This window comes from Homalodisca vitripennis, chromosome 4, assembly GCF_021130785.1.
Source record: "Homalodisca vitripennis isolate AUS2020 chromosome 4, UT_GWSS_2.1, whole genome shotgun sequence".
Classification (NCBI taxonomy): domain Eukaryota; kingdom Metazoa; phylum Arthropoda; class Insecta; order Hemiptera; family Cicadellidae; genus Homalodisca; species Homalodisca vitripennis.
Window position 1 is genome coordinate 34,093,806 of NC_060210.1, and position 19,297 is coordinate 34,113,102.

At 32.2% G+C, this 19,297-nt stretch overlaps 2 protein-coding genes across 5 annotated transcripts in view; one reads left to right on the forward strand and one right to left on the reverse strand.

The window, feature by feature from the left end:
- LOC124359150 (scm-like with four MBT domains protein 2) overlaps positions 1–4,430 on the reverse strand; it is a 39,938-nt gene extending 35,508 nt beyond the window's left edge. The window contains exons 1-2 of one of the 4 annotated variants that reach the window (XM_046811644.1): positions 3,862–4,430; positions 40–113 (exon numbers count right to left, since the gene is read on the reverse strand). In XM_046811644.1, coding sequence (XP_046667600.1) covers positions 40–113; positions 3,862–3,886 — 99 coding nt within the window. In that variant the 5' untranslated portion in view covers positions 3,887–4,430. The remainder of the gene's footprint in view (positions 1–39; positions 114–3,861) is intronic. The other 3 variants (XM_046811642.1, XM_046811643.1, XM_046811645.1) reach the window with 3 other exon arrangements.
- An 8,881-nt stretch (positions 4,431–13,311) lies between these two features.
- Positions 13,312–17,142, forward strand: LOC124359153 (hepatoma-derived growth factor-related protein 2). The gene has a single exon (XM_046811648.1). It carries the CDS (start codon positions 13,804–13,806, stop codon positions 14,740–14,742), a length of 939 nt encoding a protein of 312 aa, XP_046667604.1. The 5' UTR covers positions 13,312–13,803; the 3' UTR covers positions 14,743–17,142.
- The last annotated feature ends 2,155 nt before the right edge of the window (positions 17,143–19,297 follow it).

The following is a 19,297-nucleotide window of genomic DNA, read 5'->3' on the forward strand; positions in this document are numbered from 1 at the left end:
TTCTAAGGGTTAAGAGATAACAACATATATTATACTTACATGTGTAAAAACAATATGTGGTACTTCTGTAGTTTTTGTGGTTTCTAAATAATCTTGCCAGATGAACTCATCTTCTGAAAAATTAAGACAGAAAATTACATTGATTTTTATTAGCTATAAAAGCTGTAAAATAATACTTTATAGGTAAACAATAATTGTAAAAACTATTTTTGTTTAAAGTACTGATGGAAAATGTAAATTTTGTTGTTACTGGATATTAACAGGAGATGAACTATTTGTAGAAAAAGTGATAGCGCACTGTGAAGTCTTTTTACTATCTATATCTAAGATAAAGGATATTTAGAAAGGGTCATTAACGAACTGGCCAGTGACCAAGTAAACTCAGGTACCTACAATTTAACATGGTCAGATCCGAACCACTGAGGTATTGATCTGATTGTACTGATAATTGACAAATGAAACTTGTGATCTTGCATTGGCTGGGATTTGATTTACATATCTCCTTGAGCAGCCTGCAGTGTGGTAACACTGTTGCCAGTTTTATGTGTACAGATAATAAATGAACCATCTCACATCTGTTGCCATAGCAAACATCACTAGCTATTATACTGTAAACAAGTAAACTTGATTCATTTGAATCTGCTGTGTACAAAGTCCTTGATTGTTTTATATTAGTAGTGGAAATTCAAGCAATGCCAATGCACATTATTGTAATAGATATGTAAATGGAAATAATTCTAGATTACCCAAATCAATCAATTTTAAGCCATTCTTTTCAGGACCAAAGCTTTTTAATCACATTCAATTACAATTTTAAAATATTCTGCATTAAAAAAACAATTTTGTCAACAATAAATAAATTAATTGGTTTACTTTGCAGTAAGACATTAGCTATTTAAGCGCTTTGCTGTCATAAGGTGTAGGATATTTAGACAGAGTTTCATGGTCTTTATACAGAGTGTCCAGCAACCATTCGAACAAACTTTGCCACATTGTACAAAAATGTGGATTTTTACGAATAAACTTTTTAAGGTTCTTTATTAAAATAGTGAACAATATTATAACCTGAAATTTAATATTTATTTTTAAAATTTGTTTTAAGGTAAATTTAAAAAAAGTTCTTAGCCAATTGTGAATCCTGGTTTTTAAATCCTAAAAAAATGTTAATAGGGCTATGTTATGGTTGGGTATAGGGTTTTCTTACATGGCAATTGTGTGAAACAGCGTAATTAATTCAATGTGTTTGAAAAATTTTATTGAACATGACATTTTTTATTAAGAAATCAATGATTACATTACTGTAAAACTTTCATAATCGTTGCTCATTGCTCAAAGTGGCGTCCTTGTACCTCGTTGCAGATTTTGAAGCGTCGTAAGCACGATTCTCTCACCCCTTCAAAAGGATTACTGTCTTGAATAACTGCAGCAGCCTCAACAACTCTAGCTACTAGATCCATTTCATTCTGTATAGGAGAGGTATACACTAATTGCTTCATGTGTCCCCACAAGTAAAAATCAATGGGTGTGAGGTCAGGTGACCGTGGAGGCCAAGGGACGGGACCTCCACGTCCAATCCAACGATCTCCATACACTTCATTCAAATGTTGTCTAGCAATCAGGGAAAAGTGGGCCGGTGCTCCATCGTGTTGGAACCACATTCTTTGTCTAGTTTCAATAGGAACATGTTCCAACAGCTCAAAAAAAACTTCATAAGTAGGTCCGTTCAGTCTGTTTAGTATAATGTGTGGCCCAATCAAATATCCGTCTACTATTCCAGCCCAGATATTGACAGAAAATTTGTGCTGAAACTTACGTTGCACAGTTTCATGAGGGTTCTCTTCAGCCCATAAATGGCTGTTTCGACTATTAAATATGCCATCTCGAGTAAATGACGCTTCGTCAGTAAAGAGAACATACCTTAAAAAATCGGGTTCATCAACTAATTTGTGAAGGAACCAACGAGAGCAGTTATTGATCAGTTTTTCATTTTTTAGAAAATAATTTCTTGCTGTGTTATTTACCATTAAATTTTCTTAAAAATTGTCACAGGTCTTATATATTTCATGTACTTGAATACAAAAATAAATTTTACGTGTAAAATATTTTTGTTTATATTGATTTTAGAGTTCAAAATAAAAATTTCATCATGAAACTTTTTTATTTTAGGTTTTAGTACTTTTTTAATGTAAAACAATAAATGAAGCTTAGGTTGAATATGCTTATCTAAGATAGTATAGTTAAAGAGAAAAAATAAAACAATAAAATATTGTACTAGCTTTAATAGTAACATTTTTAGAATGATTTATGTAAAGTACTACAAAAACAGTGATTTAGGCCGTGGCAATTTATGCTAATCAGCCGCGGTAAGCACCCAGTGGCCTAAGGGTTAATTCATTATTATATTATAACATTACATTTAACAGAAAAATATATAATGTATTATAACAAAAATCTTATTATTTATAATAAATAAATAGGAAATCAAGGGGTAGAAGCTCCAGTGCAGCTGAGAAGATACAAAAAACAGTGAGTCAGTGACACCATAAATAACATTACAAATATAACTGAATCTAATAGCACATCTAATGCCATGGGAGTTTTATGTGTCCACTGCAATAATTTTTCTTCGCCTATCTTCGGAACTTCAGAAGATTTTTTAACGTAATGCTACTATATTTGAACAGTAAAAGTTCACCAAAAAGCCGGACATTTTATTTAATATTCAAAAACCGGAAGGACAGGAGGACAACATTAAAAAGGAGGATATGTCCTCCTAAAGCCGGATGTCTGGTCACACTGATCCTCATCCCAAGTAAATCATTGCTTGACACTCAGTCCAGTGAACTCGGTGAAAGCTAGTGCCCCATAAATCTAGCTGTTAACATAACAATTTTAACAATACTAAAATCGGGGTAGGGTACGATAGGCGGACCCAGTTTTTTATATTGAAGAATATAGTCATCAATACCTAATATTCGCATCTCAAATCCTAGACTATCAATCGATATAAAAGTACCTATAGTCCTCTATAACAATCATATGTTTTAAATTAAAATATGGATTTAATATTTACAGTCCATACAAATTATTATAACCAAAATTAGGAAAACTGAAGACGATCATATTTACTCCTCTCACAGTTACAGTTGTTTCTTTCCCACAAATTTCACATAATGAGTTTTTCGGTACGAGTCCAACATGTTGAAGCCACGAAAAAGCAATGTTGTGTAGTTTTAAAAAATTGACTGCCATCAGAATTACTTATGTAAAATTGAAATATTGTCCTAGGCTACGTGTATTATTTTAGAGTGATTACAGCTGTTGATATAGATTATTTCAGTTAATAGTTCAAAATAATTAATCAGTTTCGATTGATTGTATTGGTTATGATTAAAGTAATATCGTTTGCCAATTTCAATATAAAAAACAGGGTCCGCTTATCGTACCCTACCCCTAAAATTGTTATGTACAACCAACAGCGGAACTGATCCCAGGTTAAATAAACTGCATGTCTGGTTAATAAATAAAGCATCAGTCTTAGAATAATTACATGATTTTTTTTGTATCACTGAACAATGGCAAATGTCCAGAAAAATCCTGTTACATTCACAATCCTTCCATCGTCAAAACAAACTTCAAAACAAAGAATAGAATAATTAGTTGTTTTTAAAGATGATTGATTTGTTTAATAGGAATAAGTTAAATATACTAAGCAAACTAAGGACCCAATACTACTGTTAAGTTACACATTTGCCTAAGCTACACCCATTAAAATTTAGAATCAAACACTTCTACAAATAAATTTCAAATTTGGAAACATTTTAATAGATTAATAAAACTTAAGTATGATAGAATACTTGCCATTTTCAGATACGTTGTCACCCATTGTTTTAGTTCTGTTGGAGTATGCTTTGTTTAAAGTAAGACTGATTTCTTGTGCTAAGCTAATATTCAGTAAAATTACATTTTTGTTCAGTTTTATGAAATGTACACCAGTAGAGCTGAATAAAGAAACACATAATAGTTTTCACTTATAATAGGCCGTTGAGTGAGAGCATTTTAGTATTAAGTATTTGAACTGAATTTCTAAAAGATAACTTAACGTATAAATAACTAAGTAAACAATCGAACCGCTTCTGCTAAACACGGACTAATAAATTCTCTGATCCCGAATACTGAATCTTGTTTTGTAAATGACTTGTTTGTTGATGTTATCGGGTTATCCTCTTTTTTTGTCAAACAGGGTTTGTTTTGAACATTCAGTAATACTTATGTACCACGTATTACAGGTATGTTATGTATAAAAGAACCAGATTTGTTCTCTTTATTAGTGGTTTTGGGTTGTCTTTAATGAGGGGCCTACAATTGTCATTCGTTTTTTTTTTTATGGAATGTTAATAAAAACATTATAATAAATAGTCTAATACTGTAAATGTATTTAATATTACAATTTATATAACATTTATCGTTTATCGTTATCGATGGTGGCAATGTTTATTGTAACAACATGAAGTACCTAATTTTTGGACAATTTTTAAATAGTGATGGATCATAGAGCACAGAATAGAAATAGAGAGGCCATCCGAGCGCGGCAGTGAAGCTATGCGAACAGCGGCGATGCGCACAAGAGGAGTGGGGGGAACGGTGAGTCACCTTAGACCCGGACCCAAGCGACTGGAGCGCGGCAGGAGCCACCGCTACGCATAACTGTCAGTTCTCAGTTGTTTACACTAAACTGCAGCGTACAGAGTTGTCTACCAATCATGCCACAAAGTTGTGTGGCTTATGGTTGCAACAACCGTGGGAAAATTGAAGGTGTAACTTACCACAGGTAAGGAAAATTATTAGTATGGTTTATATGTACATATTATTGCGATTTAAATATGTAAACATATATATATATATATATATATATATATATATATATATATATATATATATATATATATATCAAAATAATCTTGTTGTGGGATTAATTCAAAGCTATAACTCGATAACGGCTGGATGGATGTTAACGGTTGAGGTGTCAGATTAATGGTATTTTTGCATATATTATTATCCAATACATTTCAGAATCTTATGAAACTGCACTTCATTACAGTAAATGGCTGAATTAACTGAGAAGTAGTGCTATCCATTGGCATTAGTTCAATCTCAATAAACCTTTTATGTACAAATTATAATTATATTTAAAAGCTATATACTAAGTGGAATACACTATACAATATTATCAAACAAGAAGTGAGAACTATAGCTACTTTAAATAGGCTATTAGTCAATAGTCAAAAATTCTTTATTTACATCAGCATAAAGAAGTGTAATGGCGTCAAAATTTACAATGAATTAAAATCCAGGTCTCTTGCTTTACAATGTACTGTTTACAGAGTCAAAAAATTCTGTCATGGTGTAAAAGGGTCTTTCCATGAGCCAGTCTTGAAGGCTTTTCTTCATCTCATTCCCTCCAAGATTTTTCAGGTTGAGAGGTAGGGTGTTGAAGATTTTTCTTCCCATGTAGGATGGTTTTCCTGCTGTACCGTGTAGTATGGTGTCCAGGAAGGAGGTAGTCAGTTGCTCTCCGGGTGTTGTGGGAGTGAGTATCCTTAGCTCTTGGTAACTCCATTTCAACTGTCTGGACAACTACAGAGTAGATGTACAGTGCTATGACAGTCATGAGTTTTAAAGTCTTAAAAGCTTCTCTGCAGCTTTCAAGTGGTCCCAGATCTGCCAGTGTCCTTATTGCCTTTTTTTGGAGGAGTAAGATCTTGCTAAGATTATGGGCAGATGTTCCTCCCCATACTGATATACCATACCTTATATGGGATTCAAAAACAGCATGGTAAGTTGTCTTTGCCGCTTGCAGTCCTCCTATCCACTTAATTCTTCTTACTGCATAGATTCCGGATCCAAGCTTTTTGGTCAAACTGTTAATATGATCAGTCCAGGTAAGATCACCATCAATCACTATGCCTAATAGTTTTGATTGTTTTTGTATTGTAATGTTTTGGACGTTAGGCACCTGATCTTGTCTTCTGCTAAAATTAATTTGGGTGGTCTTTGTTGGGTTAATTGCCAGGTCATTTTTCAGGCAGTACTGCAGAGTTTTGTTTGTTGATGTGACAATGTCTGCATGCAGGCCCAGTGTGGAGTCATTTTTTATAAGAAGGGTTGTATCATCTGCATACATAATAGTTTTTACATTGTCAGTGTTGATATAATGTGAAAAATCATTAGTAAAAAGTACAAACAAAAAATGGACCCAATACTGAGCCCTGTGGGACTCCTCTATTCACTGGAGCTGTTTTGGATCTGTAAGTACAGCTTTGTCCATTTGCAGTTTTCTTTACTTCAACAATATGCTTGCGTCCCTCGAGATAGCTAGCCACCCAGTCATTTGCTCTGCCTTGAATTCCTAGTGCGGACAGTTTTTCTTAAGAATCAGCTCATGCCCCAAGCAGTCAAAAGCCTTACTGTAGTCTAATAGGACTGCTGATACATAATTATTGTCTTCAAGTTGGTCGATGACGTATTCAGTAAGGCTTGTGATGGCACTGATTGTAGATTTTTTCCTCTGAGGAAGCCGTGCTGACTTTTTGTTATTAGGTCATAGTGTTCAAGGTGGACCAGCATTCTTGAAAGTGCAATCTTCTCTATGATCTTTGAAAAGGTGGAGATCAGTGAAATTGGGCGATAGTTTTCTGCTTTGGTTGTGGAGCCTTTTTTGTGTTTAGGGTAAATTTTGGAGAGTTTCAAACCAGATGGAAAATTGGCCAAGATTAAATGATTTATTTATTATGCTTACAAGTGGGGCTGCTAAATGTGTTGCACAGTGTTTTACTACTTTCGATGGAATTTCATCAACACCACAAGAGAGTTTAAATTTCAGTGACTGAATAACTCTTAGTACTTCACTGGATTCAGTAGGAGTTAGATTTAGTGGTTCACCTTGATATAAGGTGAAGGCATTTCCAGTTAGGGGGAGTATGTTATTGTTTTGAATCTCGTTACAGGATTTTTTCAAGTGTTGTGTCTGCAATCTGTGAGAAGTAGAGGTTTAGATGTTCGGCTATAAGATATGGATTGTTTTCTATCTTGCCATCTATTTCTAAACTCGATAAAGAACTGCATTGATAGTTTGTTTTGTTTTTCTGAATTGATAATCTCCCAAAGAGCTTTGGACTTGTTGTTTGATTGAGCTATATGTTCAGCGGCACTGTTGCGTTTAAAGGGTTCTAAGTTTAATGTCATACGCTTTCTTTTTTGAAAATCATTGTTATCCTGTCGCTTTCATTCCCCGTCATTTCATACTTATAGTGTGCTCTAAGGAAGTCATCTTTCATCATCATAACTTCTTCATCATAGTAGATCTTAAGCTTAGATTTACGTTTTTGTTCTAGTTCTTTTCTTTGGGCAAGCATGATCCAGTGTTCTAGCCATTATGGTTTTGAAATGATTTGAAGGCTTCTTCTGCATCAAGGGCATTGTGAACGGAATCCCAGTTTTCTAATGCAAGTGTAGCTTTCAAGTTTTCAAGGTTTTCTCCTACTGTAGATTCTTTTGAATGAGCTTCTATTTTCATGAGTACGTTTTTAATCCTAGATGGAAGCTACATGATTGTCCTAAATGGTCAGATATTCCTGTTTCAGTAATTGAAAAGCTTACTTTATCCTCCTGATAGGTTTGTACATATACAGTCAATGGATGATCTTGAGTTGTGAGTTATTCGAGTTGCCGGCAGTGATAATCGATTTACCTAACCTATTCAAATTTATTTGTAAAACCTATTTATTTCATAATGCTAACAATTACATTTTTACAGTTTCCCTGCTGATGAAGAACTACGACGACAGTGGGTTAATGCAGTGAAGAGAGAAAAATGGACTCCATCGAAACACAGTCGACTGTGCTCGGTTCACTTCAGGGAGGAGGACCTAGACAGAACACTGCTAAGAGTGAAGGTACGTGACGGTGTAGTACCTGTTATATTTCCGACATTTTCAAATGTAAAAGAACGAAGAGGGTTGAAAAGGAAAAGAGTCCTTGACGATAGCGAAGTGACGACCGAAGCGGTCACCCCTTCATATTCTAAGTCACCAACAAAACAAAAGTTAAAAATAGAACTCAAAGCTTTGAGTTATTTGAAAAATATGATAAACAAGCTTTGAATCCTAATAATTACGAATTGCATTCAGAGTTTCTCATTATAGCTAAGGAGTACATATCCGAACTTAAAGATGGATGTGGTGTGCCAATATTAGTTTCCCGTCGTAAAACTGGATTTATTGGATTACTTGTATGCATTGACTGCACCTTATCAATGTACAATAAATACCAATATATAAAGTATATTGGTACACTTTATATATTGGTACATTGTACCAATATATAAAGCGAGTCAGGATCACCTTGAAAGACTTTTTGGATACATAAGGTCACGAGGGGGGCACAATAATAACCCTACTTGTAGGGAGTTTACAGGCTCGTTTAAGAGAATCTTATTACACAAGGAGCTTGTTGAGACAAACGCCGGGAACGCCTTAGCCCTTAGCAAGTCACTCATATTCTCTTTAAACAGAAGAAATGACGAAATTGGAGACATTAACACATCCATACCAGGATGGCGAAGAGGAAATTACACTTTCGAGATTCCAGTCACAGAGGAAGAAGCCGTCGCAGATGGCATCGAAGAAGAGTTCCTGTTGTCGATTTTTTACTTGACTACTGATGTCACCTGTGATACAGTAGAATATGTTGCTGGCTTTGTTGTGAGACAAATTCAGAAGAATATTGCCTGTGAATCTTGTTTAGGACTTTTAATAAAAGAACGTTCAAAATGCACAGTCTGATATACTGTAAAAACAGGGGTGGGCTTATCCAGCCCTCCGATGGAGTGGTGAAAATATGTTTAATCTGTGAAGCCATCGTCAAAAACTTTTTAAATTCTAATAAAATAACAACAACAGCAAATGTCACTGAAGTTCTAATTTCAAAAGTGTTAAAGAACTGTATTGGCCTCACACTGTTCAGTACGGATCATTATAATGAACAAGAGTTCGAGCAAAACCATTTGATCCTACTGTTAAAATCCATTAGTAGGAAATATTTCAATGTAAGACTGTTTCATTACAGTAAACAATATAATGAGAAACTTCACACCAGTCGTGTTAGACACCACCTGACTAAAGTTGTTACCTTTTTAGGCCAGTAGCCTAGGCCTAGATGCTATTTGCTTGTCGAAATAAATCTGTAAACAAAAGCTTGCTTATTTTATTATACCCTAAATTATTTATGATTATCTTTAGAGGAGAAAAAAGTAAGTATAAAACCAAGTATATAGTGAAAACGTTAAGTTTTCTAATCGATTCATTCATTCAGCGACGCGACACGGCAGTGGCAGCGCCCAGTGCCCGAGTCCCGCTGCAGGACGGATTTTACTTCCTCTTCAACCTAATTTATTTCCATTACCAATGATCGTAAAATTTCCCAAAAAATATATGTTAAGGTTCAACTTCTGATCTCAAACTTTGCCACAGACGAAACTTTCCTGACCAAAAAATAAAAAAATTCCTCGTTTACTAACTTTTTCATGTTTTCGCAATACATTTTGTAATTTATCTAAGTATTATCAATTAATAAAAACAAAATAGAATATATAATGAATTTTTAAGCTTACTATCTGTGAGTAGCTATAATAAATTAATATTCTCTGTTCCAAGTTTGGTTGTTATAAGTCCGCTTTAAGTGCATCTAATCATCGTGTATTTGAAAAAGGTTTTCTGACGCTGTGTGCCTTAGTTACGGCGAGTTGCCCACAAGAGGAGTAGGGGAACATGGCTTCACTGCCTACAATGTTGGTTGAATACGTGTAGCCTCTCTATTTCTATTCTGTGCTCTATGTGATGGATGAATATGAGGACATTGTGTGAGATAAACAATTGAAAGTTCTTAGCAAACGGTCAAAAGAGGTTTTAGGAGTGAAATACCAGCAGGCCGTTCAGGGAAGCGCGCTTGTCTGAAGGGAATCCTTTCCTCCATTTCAAAAAAATCGCTTACTCATTGATATCCAGACGAGCTATAAATACGGTAACGTTTCTCTTGTATGTAGGTTTATGTCAAAGTTAGTTTTGTTATTGAAGTGAAAACTTCTTTAGGCGCGTTGAGCGTTTTGGTAGAGGGTAAAATCCTCGGTTCGCGTCACCGACATGCTAATGATACTAACCTGCATGAAAAAGTCAGTCTCGCTGTGTTTTTTAACCGTAGACTTGGCCGCGGACTACCAACCTGCATGAAAAAGTCAGTCTCGCTGTGTTAAAACTGTCCCGGCGGAGTATGAAAACAGACTGCGAAAATCAGTGACCTTTACGGCTTCCTCTCGCGATTTAAAAGTGAAGCCAATGTCGTACAATTCTGTAAGATGCGTAAAATTAAAGCTCTTAATAATGGCAATCTATTGGTTACATTTTTAAATATTAAAAAAATTTCGAAATAATTTTGATTATTGTTTACATTTTACATAGCGTTTACAATGACAAGAAAAAAGTAGTAAGCGAGGATTTTTTTTATATTTTGGTCAGACAAAATTTGTCAGCGAGAAAGTTGTGTGAAAATAGATGAATATTTTTTTTGTAATTTATCATTTTTTATTGGAAGTTTAGTTTAGCCTGTAGTAGCGTATGAAGTGATGAGTGAACGTTTCTGCCGGAACTGTAGTTGGCGCATTGGCTCACTGATACCGTATTAACTCAATAAATTAGTTTATTGTGCAATAAAAATACCTTTACGAAAGAACCAAGTTAATTTAACTACTTTATTAGTTTTAAAAATATTGTGGGTTTAATTGTTATTGCAATTATATACTTTATCCGTAGCAATAACTGTATTATTTACAACGGTGTTCAACTCACTGTTGTTCACTCGGTGTTTACTCACTTGTATTCTATGTTTAACTAACTATTAATATTGAGCAATTACAACAAGTATAATGATTGCATTGAACTTTTCTTCATTAAAATAATATTCTTTAATACTTACAGTACTTTTTTATTAAGATATTGTTAAGATAATTGTATATTAATTATTTTTTCAACCACTTTGTATTTATATTTTGTTCATGATTTGTTTAACCCATCATATGTAACTAATAAATAAAACATAAAAAATTTCATATAATTTTTGCATACAGTTTTAATTACTCTCAACTTAATAGTTCCGTTTTCACTTCTATCGGCAGTCCCACGACTGCTACTGTTTTTTGTTAAATTTATGTTACTAAGAATTGTAATGTAATTGTAAATCTTGTTGTGTGTGATTATTATATAATGCAGAATTTGGATAATATATCGAATCGTTTAGTAATAATAATCAACTAAGGAGTGTAGGCCGCTTTTCAAACCTTCCCTTGGTTTGGGTTTCCATAACACAGTATCAATAACGGTATTATTATAATAACACTTATTAAAACTAAAAATATATAATGAATCCAGTGGCAAACGAAAGAAACCGTTGTTTTAATATTGAACATAACTCTGTTAATAATAAAAAGTGCCCAATATATCAAATGTATTTGATTATATTATTGGACGGTTGGTGTACACCACATCTAGTATCACGTAACGGGCTTCGCTGAAATTGTGTGTAAAATTTCAAGTCTATAGCTAATTTCATTCATGAGATGCTACAAACTGATAATCATAAAGACATTTTTTTATTACAACGGCAGACAAAAGAGAAATTGTGCTTTATATTGAGTGATTGATTGGCTACAATTACGCTCAGCCAAAATCCTATGGATAGACATGGACGATCATATAACTCATACTTCTTTATGTTGAAATGAAGTTTCACGCCAAGTTTAGAACTTTATTTACTCTGCGAGCGATTTTCTTGTGTAATTATTACCCACAAGTCTTGTTTAAATGTTAGTTAACGTTGAGCAAAATCCCGTACAGTTCTATGCACCGAACTACGTAGATTTCTACATATAAATGAAGCTCCTTGCAAAATTTTAAGTTTGTAAACAGTTTGTTCTCGAGATATAGTCTAGTTTCAATGGATACAGATATATACGAAATGTTTCCAGCCCCACGAGTGATATGCTACGCTAACGCTCAGCTAAATAGAAGATTCAAATTTATTACGACTCTTAGACTCTAAATTTAATTTAGCATGGTAGTGCTATATACAAACCGCTACACATAATTAACTTTTCGGGACACCAAAATATTATTTTATTATAACTTTATTGAATATTTATAATCTATTCAGTAAAACTAAAGAAGAAGCAAACTTATTTCAAAAGTATGGGTTAGTAGTGGTCAAGTGACACATAAACAGTACTTGTCAAACACTCGAATAAATCTCAATGGTAGATCCAGAACAGTGTCTTTGTAAATATTGTCAACTTACATCAGAGCAAACTAATAGGTTAGTTGTTCATTTTTTGTGTATTTGGTGTTGAAATGTGTTATTTCGTCCTTAACAAATAGTAAAATTGAGAGGGTACTTGATTCTATTAGTTTATCAGGATAACATAGGAAATAACATTGGATATATGATGTACACTATCCATGTTTGAGAAATTTTATAATTTCTGTATTTGTTTACCAAACTTGTGTTTGTATTTTTAGTAATTGATAGTTATTATATACTTTGCAATAAATATTATATTTGCAATAGTATATTTATTTTATTATTATTTGTCTTGCCAGTCACTCGTGAAAAACACGTTTTCACGGTTGATAGCGAAAGTGTTAACATGGTAAATGTAGTAAGTTGATGACATCAGTCAATGTACAACTCACAAGTCTGCAATAGGTGATTTTACTAAACGGATAGTTCTTTCTGTATTTTATTCTTCTCATAGGCCTAATAAAAATATTTAAAAAATGAAAAAATCGTTTCTCAAAACAAGTGTCTAAAACTTTTCAAGTGTCTAAAACTTTTCCAAGGAATCCACTAATATTAAAAAAAAACTTGAGTGGTAGTCGGTATACCAAATTAAAAAATTATACTATATAGGAATTTAGATTGCAAAAGAATTAGTCAATGGAGAACTAGAATAATCAAAACATAAATTTATTATATATCTAAATAAATAATACGGTGGGGAATAACAATAAGATTGTTTTTATGCTTTGCATTTTCGTCAACATTTTCTTCTGTGTTGTATAATGTTTTACAAGCAAGACCTCAAAGCTATAACAATGTTCTTTCTCTTTGGAAATGTTTTAAAAATCGGCAAACAGAAGAGTAAGATTTTAAGCGCATGTTCATTTCAAACAAAAACAAATTCAGTTTGATGTCTGAATTCTCTAGCGATGTGCCGATTCGGATTCATTCTACTTCTGAAAATTCTCTGACCTGCACGGTTGAATACGAGCAAAGTCAGAACTGACTTGCAATGTAACTGCATTATTTTATTTTTATTCCATTTCTTAAAACAATTCATTCGATTTGGTACTGGAGATAGATAGCGAGTCGTCAGAGCTCGGGTTCCCTTCCCTGATTGTAAACAGAATACGATATACGAGTCGACTCGACTCGAGTAGAAACGAATGTCACTCGAATTGATCGATTAAAAGTATTCGAATCATAATATCACTATCCTCTGATTCAAACGTCTTGCCGTCTTTGCCTTTAGCGTGATTTTCCGTGCTACCGCCTGACGACTGTCACTGTGTGGAGTGTAGGTTAGGATAGTTTACGGAAGAATATAGTGTGTATGTATAATGAATTTTGTGTTTATTTATTGTTATATCATTGAGGAAACAAATTGGGTATAGCTTATAAAACATTTTCTTATTGACAATGTCGACCCCTAAGTTTATGATAGGAGATAAAGTTTTCGCTAGAATGCGAGGTTATCCTCCTTGGCCTGCGAAAGTTGAGGGTGTAGTAGAAAATACTTCAACTAAATCTATTAAATACCGTGTTTATTTTTATGGCACCAAACAAATTGCCATTTGTAAACAAGAAGATGTCTGTTCATACGTTGAAAATAAAGCAGTTCTTGGTAAACCGAAAAAAAGTAAAGGATTTAATGATAGTTTACTTGAAATAGATTCAGAATTGAATGAAAGCTTCAACCATAGTGATACAAGCCAGGTTAGTGATCACACAAACAATGGCAATGTTAATATTGAGAAAAAAGTTAATGATAACTCAGGTAGCCTAATGTGTGTAAATATTGTAAAATATTCACCTGTTGATCATAAATCTCAAGATAAAAATAAATCAGCTGAGGTCACCACTGTTTCAAAATTGTACAAAAGTCAACAACTTATAGATGAGATAACATTGAAATCACTTAAAAAAGAACAGAAGTTAATTGATATAAATTATCATATTCAAAATAGTTTATGCCTGAACAAAGCTGACCCAGAGACTTGTCTTAAACAGTTAGATGAGTTAAATGTATTGGAACTAAATAGTTTAATGATAAAAAAACATCCAGAAATAGTGAAAACATTACAGAAACTACAGGACTATATTGGGAATATTGGTTGCTGGAATATGACAAATGAAGAAGTTGAGATATTTTCTTCTAAAGCAATAATGATACAACAGAAATCGAAAATAATATACAATAAAATACAATCTTTATTTTCTATTCCTTTTGGAAAGACTTTTACAGAAGTGTTTGAAGAGGAGCTGAAAAAATTTCAAAGTTATACTATGGACATGGCTCCTGAAGATTTTTACTGTTTGTTTAAAGATCCAACTGATTATACTGTGGAAGAAAAGTAGACTTAAGTTGTACACATCCTGCAAGTATGGCTTTTGTTTTTTTAAAAATTTACTAGTAATATGGTCTGTTGAGTATGGTTTCTGTTATGCATGGACGAGTGGTTTAAATGAAAATCTTAATGACGTTTTTATTCTGTTTGAACACATCTCTGGTTAAGGAGCTACAGTATAGTGTGTGAAAATAAGTTTACAAATCAAAACATTTTATAGTTGCTTGTTTATGCAGGTACTTTACTTTACTTTAAAGATAAAAGTAGTCACCTGCAATTTATTAATGTGCCCTTCTGTGTGTTAAACATTTCGTAAAGAAACTTGTGTTCGACAATGAAAAAATTGCCATCTCAATGAACAATAAACAAGAGTAAATTTAGGCAGAGTTACTATAATTCATAATAATTTGGCTGGTAGGTACTGGATAAGAATGAACAGGTTTCTCTAAACGATTAGATTACTGGGAGATGCAAACCAAAACATGTTTTCAGATTTAAGAATAGATTTTAATGATACCCTGCAAGAGGTAACTCAATTAGGATTTTTGCCCACAAAATAACTAATAATAATTATTAGTGAACAGATAAACACGTCATATACGAGATAAATACTTGTATATACATATGTATGACAAGGGTTTTATCAGTTTACAGGTTTAAATCATTTAGATAAATTGTTTCTCTTTCATTTTTAATTAATTTTAATATGTTTTAAAACTGTAAATTCACCTATTGGCATTAAAAATAAAGTGTGAGTTTGTTGGCCATCAGACATAATCATGTGTAAATAAATGTGTTGTAGCCTATTATATAAAAAATATTTTAAAAGTGTAGTATTAGACAGCCTAGTGTTATGAAAGCATCGAGTAGTGGGATAGAAAACATTTTTCCACAGGGAATTAGAGTGTCACTGCATTAAAAATGTACAGATGAGCACAGAATTCAGTGACTGTAATTTCCACTTAAAATAGTAGAAGAAAACTGTCATGAGATAGTGTTATGTGGACCATTCTTTGAAAAACACATTCTTAATCAATTAATGTGTCTTGTAATATTTAAAATCGTACATAAATTTAAACTGGTATTTAAATTTAATAATTGAAATTTTACGGATTCCAGTTGATTCTACATTATAAATAATCTATTTACATAATGAGTAAAAATAAAATAGATAACATAGATGTGTGTGTGTACATACGTACATATATATTATATATATATATATATACTTAATTTTTTACAATAAGTCTGTGGACACTTCTTTAAATCTCAATAAAACTATCTTTTTTAATTATTCCAAATGTAGACATATATCTTACTCTCATTATATGAACCACCTTTAATAACATGCTAATACAGAGATATAGCTTAAATGCCCGGAGCATGGTGAATAAAAATAAAACTATAACAACACATTTTAATAATTATAGTTACCAATGTAATTACTGTCATTGCAATTTGTGATAGGCTAATATTTAGTAACTGTCTGTTACCATTAACTGACACATGATTCTCAAACCAGAGAAATATGGTTTGATGTTTTTCTAGTTTCTGATAAAATTAGAAAATAATGCAACTCTCTCTTTCTGTAGTAATTAATTTTGTTCTAAACAAACTACATTATAATAAAGTAGTTAGTTTTTTAACTAAAATACATCATATATTGAAAATGTTTGTATAAGCTATAATGTATGATATAGAGAATTATTTTAATAAAATATTTCAAATAATGTGATACTTAAATTGCTTAATTAAGTTAGTCAAGTGATTGGTGTGCTCTTTTACACAGTTATTTGTTGTGTACGTGAAAATATTTTAGGAAATAGTGATATTAATAAATTAATAACATAATCTGTCAGTAGTAACTGGAGTGGTTAAGTATGTTTGCTGTATTTCAGAGAATGATGCTGCCAAAAATGTTGCGCTTTGTCTATAGAAGTATTATATGAAATGAATGTATTTAAAGAAAATTATATAATTTACCCATTATTTTGATGGGATAAAAAGTACTTTGTGTTTGTTAGTTACAGGTAATTTTTTATCGTTAGTAAATTATTACACATTTTCTAGTATAAAGTTTATTTGTGCGAGGCCTTTCAGAAATGTTTAATTGTTTTAGTAATTTTCACCTTTAGAATTTATTTTCCAGTTGTGTCATATTTCTTCTTCTAAAAACAAATATATTAGATGTTTTACTCAGAATTCTTTTGTGATTTGTAAGTCATTTAATTAAGATTTTAAGATAGTGTTCATTATTGATATTGCCTAATTAATTTAAGGTTTATTAAGCAGAAATATTTGTAAACCTTTGTATTTAAGTGTTGTTATGTTTTAATGAAAAGTTTGTATAGGTCATATGTAAAATATTTTAAAGAATAAATAAATAAATTTTGTTCTTTATGTGTACCTACATAGTTCACAGTGTCTGCTCCTTCTGTTGTATTGTATCACAACTTTTTAACAAACTGCATATTCACTATCTTGCAAGTTAAATTTTGTAATCTGCATAACCATATAATAATTATTGTATAGGATAAACTGACTAACACCTTCACTGTGGTCCTATACGAGTTCTGAGTGATCTTGAGTACTCTCACTGTCTCATAAGGAGTCCGCCACGATCATTGTGTTCAAAGAAATATAACTACAGTAAAAGTGTTGTTTATTTTGTTATAAAAAAATAAAGAAATAACAATAAATGACTAACAACTATGCTATAAAATGTAGATAATGTGTGTATGAATTATTTATTACAATATAGTAAGCATTGAAATTTGTGTTTCAAAAAATTCTTGAAGGAACAATTCCAGGGCTTATTGTTACCTGCTTCAATAAATTTGGCTTCACTTATTGTGTTCATTATCTCCAATGTTATTACCGTGCAAGTAAAAAAAAACGTTAATTTTCAAAATAATAAAAATTGTATCACACAAGTCACCAACTGTAATAAACTAAACAAGAGGCAGAACACTGCAGCTGAAGGTCCAAACACATAAATGCTAAAAAAAAACCAATTGGAATACCCTGGCTGTACAAGCTAGAGACTGGGAAGAAATGAAAAACATTAGACTGAAACATTTGAATTCATACTGTATTAGTCAGAGTACTGAAAAATAAAGAGAAAAAATGTGCTATAACAAATTTGTAGTCGATGTCAGCATCTGGAGTAAGTAGTCCAGTACTAATATGAACCATTGCTATCCTTTTATATTTTTAATGCTTAATAACATGAAATACTAAAACAAAAAAAACTTAATTGTTAAAAATTATAAATTTGACGAGAAAAACTAAATAAGTGTTTGGATGTGTATTAATATCTTTAAAACTAGATTAAATGCTCGCCAGACTTCAGGTCAGGGTGAGAAGCTTCACTTTCGTTCCACAGTGGAGACAACATCCTGGCTCAGAAAGTGATTCCTAATGGACTGATGTTGAAATTATCAATTAAGATATATAGAGATTGGGAGTTTCAAACCAAATTTCAACCCTCTCAAGTTAATTAACACTGACAATGATAGTTATCACGTTTATTATTAAAGGTATTCATTCTGTTTTAAAGGAATATGTACTTGTATAAGTACGTTTAATATGCAAATGAGTAAATAAATTGTACATTATTGCACTGTTATCCAGTTCTGAACTACGGTCCAAATTTAAGACTCTTGGTCCTTGCATAGGTAGGTTAAAATATGTGTACAGATAGATTATTAAAATAATGTGAAATGGTTTGTGCATGGAGTGCTTTGAGGGGAATTGTGGGTTGGGTGCGTTAAGAGGAGTGGGACGGCAGTTGCAGCTAGTAGACTATTAGCACTATTGCAGATATTGGACTGATGTACGTATAAACTTTCATTGTACTCTGTTAAAATTGTATTACTCCAAAGACATTGCCCATTAACAAAAAAAAATTACTAAGAATAAATTATTTCTGAGTTGTACAAATCAGACCTATCTTAATCATCCACTAAAGGAGTAATTCAAGTCATACTAATTAAAAAATGCTCAAAGCCAAATAATGCCAATTAGCACACTAATTGGCATTATTTGGCTTTATAACACAGGAGTATAACACATTATAATCCTGTGATAAATTCTCCTAAATGCTTTAAAACTCGATCTAAAGATTTTAATATTCCTTTGCTTGTAACTGGGGACAGCTAGTTATGCGTTTAGGCCATTGGTTTTATGGCAATTATTTTCTTTAAAAATATAATTTTCCATCATATTTCCAAAAAATGTTGAATATACAAATCATAAGCTCTTTTGATAGTTGATTTAGATAATGTCGAAAATTAATTATAGGAATTTGTATTACTTACTTAATTAATTGTTTATTTCAAGTATAAAGATAATGTTTGCTTTCCAAATAAAGTTTTATAAGAATTTTATGAAATTTGTTAATTGTGTGCAATGTTTTTGAAGCTTAATGAATACAGGTATTTAGGATTATTATCTCATATAAACTAGAGAACTTCACAAGTTGCCGGCAACTTTCTTTCCTGCTCCCTGACCCAATATTGGAACTCATGTGAGCTAAAATGGAATACTTATACAAGTGTAAATGT

Coding starts and splice junctions, on each gene's coding strand:
- LOC124359153 (XM_046811648.1), top strand. CDS start 13,804: ATGTCGACCCCTAAGTTTATGATAGGAGATAAAGTTTTCGCTAGAATG.